Raw genomic sequence first — 4,001 nt, 5'->3', positions numbered from 1 at the left:
TTGAAGACTTGGACCGCTTACTTCGAGATCTTAATGAAGAGTCTCCTTTCTTTTCTTTCTCACCTTTATCACGGTTCTTATTCTTCTTGCTTTTTTCATGAGTGTCCTTAACTTTCACAAAAATTTCATAATGATCTTTTCCCTCTGAAGATGACTCTGAAGCTCTTTCTGGTATACTCATCACAACTGGACTGGCAGCAGATTTGTCACGTGTCCAGAGCCCGGATGCCATCAGCTAGAGGTTTGTCAGGATCAGCAGAGATTTGATCGTACTGATAAGCCTGCATCTTCTCAAACAGCCGCGTTAGGTTCTCTTTGCGGATTCTCAGCTGGGTCCACTAGGATGGGATAGGGCAGCAGTAAGGGCTGGTGTTCAGCCTTGGAGTCCCAAGGCTGTTCTGTTCCTTACCAGGAGACCCTGGGAAACTTGACAGGCCTGGTGGGGGTTTGGGCTGCTGAGAGAGGTTGGGCCCCGGTGGTAATGGTGCCCAATCCAGCCCTCAGCCCCTTGGGGGGCATGGATCAATATTACCTTTTCATCCCACTGCCACACCCTCCACAGGTCATTGATGTGCAACTCAGGCTCCACATACTCCTTCCGGTAGAAGGCAATAAAAGGCACCTAGGGTGGCAAGGAGACCATAGTCAACCAGAGGAGAAAGATCTGTTCAGATCCCCTTTGCCACTGGGATAGATAGTCCAGGATATTCATCAGTTTGGAAGTGTGGCCTCCCTCACAAGCCCATCCAGTGTGGCATGCTCTCCAGCCACAGGGGAAGAAACTGCTGCAGAGAGAGTAGCATTGTTCTCTTGATCACTAGGGTCTCCTTTAGTCCTCACACTTTTTGAGTCTAGGGACCACTGCTGAGGACAGGAAAAGGGGGTTATCTTGACCCTCATCCTCTAGATGAATTTCTAACCACTGGAAATGGGCCACTAGAACTTGAGGTGCTACCTCAAAATGCTGATTTCGCATGAAGCCCAGGGCCTCTTTAATCTTCTGAATTGTACTGGGCCCTTTTCGACTAAAGCTGCTGGCTGGCTGCCCTCTGTCCAGGTAATCACAGCTTTCCTACAGTTGGGAGAAAAAAGAAACAGCAACAATACTGTTACCTGTTTTGTCTCATCACTTCTTTCTGAAACCGCTTCATGTCACAGGATGATCCTGTCAGATGAAATCTAGAAAAATCTCTCATACACCCATGTGTGGAGACACACACACACACACACACACACACACACACACACACACACACACGGGAGGAGCAGCTCAACTTCTGGTTCATGTCAAACATAAGGATCATTTTGGGGGGTACCTGCAGAGAAATAGTTGGTGTGGCAAAAGCATTCCTGTAGATCCAGTCAGCCTCTTCTTCTAGTTCATCATCTTCAGCCACTTTGACTGGGATAGAGCGGAGCTGCAAGGAATAAGACAACAGAGTGAGACTGACTTTTTCTTATATCCGACATAGGAAAAACACACACCACTCTGGTCAAAAGTGTGCTCTGCAGGCACACATTTCCAATACCTGGAAGAGTGTCACCCTGGCAGGAAGTAGGCAGGCACTTCATATTTTGCTAAAGAGCGAGTGCCATTTCAAGAACCACAAGCAGCACTAGAGTCTATCTTCCCTCCTATAAGAGCTGGACTCCCTATACCTCTTATTCAGATGGAGTTCAAAGCTGACTTCTTAGACACCATTTGCTATCAGATTGTTGTTAGGTTGTTTCTCTGCTACAACCCTTGCAGCAAAGATGCTCAGGCAAGGTGATGACAAATCAGCAGGACAGAGGCTGGTGGTTTCTTACCTGGAACCTCTCAGGCAGGTCGGTGGCTCGGATTTCATTGTCCTGATCTGTGAGGTGACTGCTTTCCAGCTCGCTGGGCTCATACATCTCAAAGATGCTCCTGCGGCTCACACGTTTCTTGGTGGTCTTCTTGGGACGCACTCGGATCTCACCCTCGGCTTCATCATCCTCATACTCATACTCTTCCTCCAGTTCTTCATCATATTCATTGTATTTCTCAAATTCGTCATAGTCAAAGTCCACACCAAAAATCTCTTGGGCTTCTTGCAGGGCCCTGTGGGTGACAGCAAAAGGCCGTTGGCTCAGGTTCTGGTGAGAGGAGAGAAATGCAGCACCTGCACTGATCCTTTACTTGCTCCAAGGCAACTAAAAAGTTAAGAGAAAGGCAAATAAAAAAGCATATTCAGCCTGGCCTGTGTGGCTCAGTGGTTGAGCTTCGACCTAGGAACCAGGAGGTCATGGTTCCATTCCTGGTCAGGGCACATACCCGGGTTGTGGGCTCAATTCCCAGTAGGTGGCATGCAGGAGGCAGCTGATCCATGATGCTCTCTCTCGTTGATGTTCCTATCTCTATCCCTCTCCCTTCCTCTCTTTCTCTCTAAAATCACTAAAAAAGCATATTCATGAGGAATAAAGGCTTAGCTGGAGGATATTTCTAGGGGTATGATTTATGAAGGATAAAAAGCCCATCTTTGACAAATGCTAGTGACAGGGATCAAATAGCAACAGGGCAAATGGATTCCTATCCAGTTCAGTGGATCTGTTAATCCTCACCCAAAAATACTTTTTCCACTGTTTGTTTTGTTTTAGAGAGAGTGGAAGGGAGAGAGAGAGACAGAGAGAAATATCGATTGGTTGCCTCCCACACGAGCCCAGATTGGGGCAAGGTATCGCGTCTGCAACTGAGGTACATGCCCTTGACTAGAACTGAACCCGAAACTCTTCAGTCTGCATGCAGGCCAATGCCCTATCCACTGAGCCAAACTGGCTAGAGCTGACTCTGTCTTGACTGGGTTCACTCAGATGCCATTATCACCACCTTGTAACAGACCCCACTCACGCATCTGTGTATCCAGGAAGCTTTTTCCTCCACTTAGGTTTCTTCAGAGGCTGTCCATCATCATCCACAATGAAGTCGTCAATGTCTGGGCAGGAAAGGGAGGGGTTAGTGCTCAGAGGCAGAAGATGAGCCAGGACTAGGTGGCTTTAGTTTCTATTATGAGTGGCCAGTGGAGAAGATTAGAGAAGCTCCTAAAGAGAAACTTTTTTGTGTCAAATACTGGGGGCCTGTATCTGGTTTCCCATCCTATTCCTAGGGGCTAGGAAATCCCAACACTCACCCAAACATTGGCTTCCCTGCCTGATGCCACATACCTGACTCTTCATCATCTTCCTCTTCCTCCTCTGCAGGAGCCATGGGGGCCTCTACGGCCTCCTGCCCTTCTTCCCCTTCGCCATCCTGGAAGATTTCCTCTGCAATGGCCTCTTTTTCACGTTCCTCTTTGCCATATTTCTCCTCGTCATCATCCTCATCATCTGACATTTTTTTGATACGGCAGTATTTTTGTCCTCTTTTGACTTTGACACCCAAATTCTCCTCAATGAGATCAAAATCATCATCTTCCAGGCGGTCATCAAAAGACGTGCGTTTTCTCTTTTTGTGATCAACATCATCTTCTGAATCACCAGAGTCACTACCCTCATCCTCCTCCCCTTCATCTTCATCATCATTGATAAAGCCTTTCAGGTTGCCTTGCTTATCCTGATCATCTGGGTTCTCCTCCTCCTCCTCTTCATCGTCATCCTCTTCTTCCACAAATTTCTTGGTGACTCGCCTTCATCGTTGTACTCTTCTTCGGACACCTCAGCCTCACTTTCTACAAAAGCAGACATTGCTGCAGCTTCTCACAGTGTGCCAAGGCGAAGAAGACTGAAGTTCGCCACTTCTCTGTCGCGCCAAGCCCCCACTGAGGAAAATGGAGTCGTCAAACCGAGACTGGGAAAAGATCTCTACCTGGTTTTTAAAAAATAAATCTTCACTGTGTAGATACTTTTGTTGGGGTCCAGCTTCCTCATGATGGGTGATACAATAACAGAAAAAAGGGAGAATTTACGTAGGGGTCCCTGTTCGGGCTCCAGATGTTGGGGTCCAACCCCAGCAGGTCCAGGGATCCCCAAAGGTGTGGACAGAG

General features: G+C 47.6%; 1 protein-coding gene across 1 annotated transcript in view; it reads right to left on the bottom strand.

Annotated features, from left to right (window-relative positions):
• Positions 1–206: 206 nt before the first annotated feature.
• LOC102262331 (transcription elongation factor SPT6-like) overlaps positions 207–4,001 on the bottom strand; it is a 13,673-nt gene continuing 9,878 nt past the window's right edge. The window contains exons 3-9 of the mRNA XM_005861130.2: positions 3,184–3,644; positions 2,870–2,954; positions 1,810–2,083; positions 1,317–1,418; positions 956–1,072; positions 533–622; positions 207–338 (exon numbers count right to left, since the gene is read on the bottom strand). Coding sequence (XP_005861192.2) covers positions 207–338; positions 533–622; positions 956–1,072; positions 1,317–1,418; positions 1,810–2,083; positions 2,870–2,954; positions 3,184–3,644 — 1,261 coding nt within the window. The remainder of the gene's footprint in view (positions 339–532; positions 623–955; positions 1,073–1,316; positions 1,419–1,809; positions 2,084–2,869; positions 2,955–3,183; positions 3,645–4,001) is intronic.

This window comes from Myotis brandtii, unplaced genomic scaffold (assembly GCF_000412655.1).
Source record: "Myotis brandtii unplaced genomic scaffold, ASM41265v1 scaffold144, whole genome shotgun sequence".
NCBI classification, from domain to species: domain Eukaryota; kingdom Metazoa; phylum Chordata; class Mammalia; order Chiroptera; family Vespertilionidae; genus Myotis; species Myotis brandtii.
The sequence above is the reverse complement of the archived record's forward strand: the minus strand, read 5'-3'. Positions and strand labels throughout refer to the sequence as shown.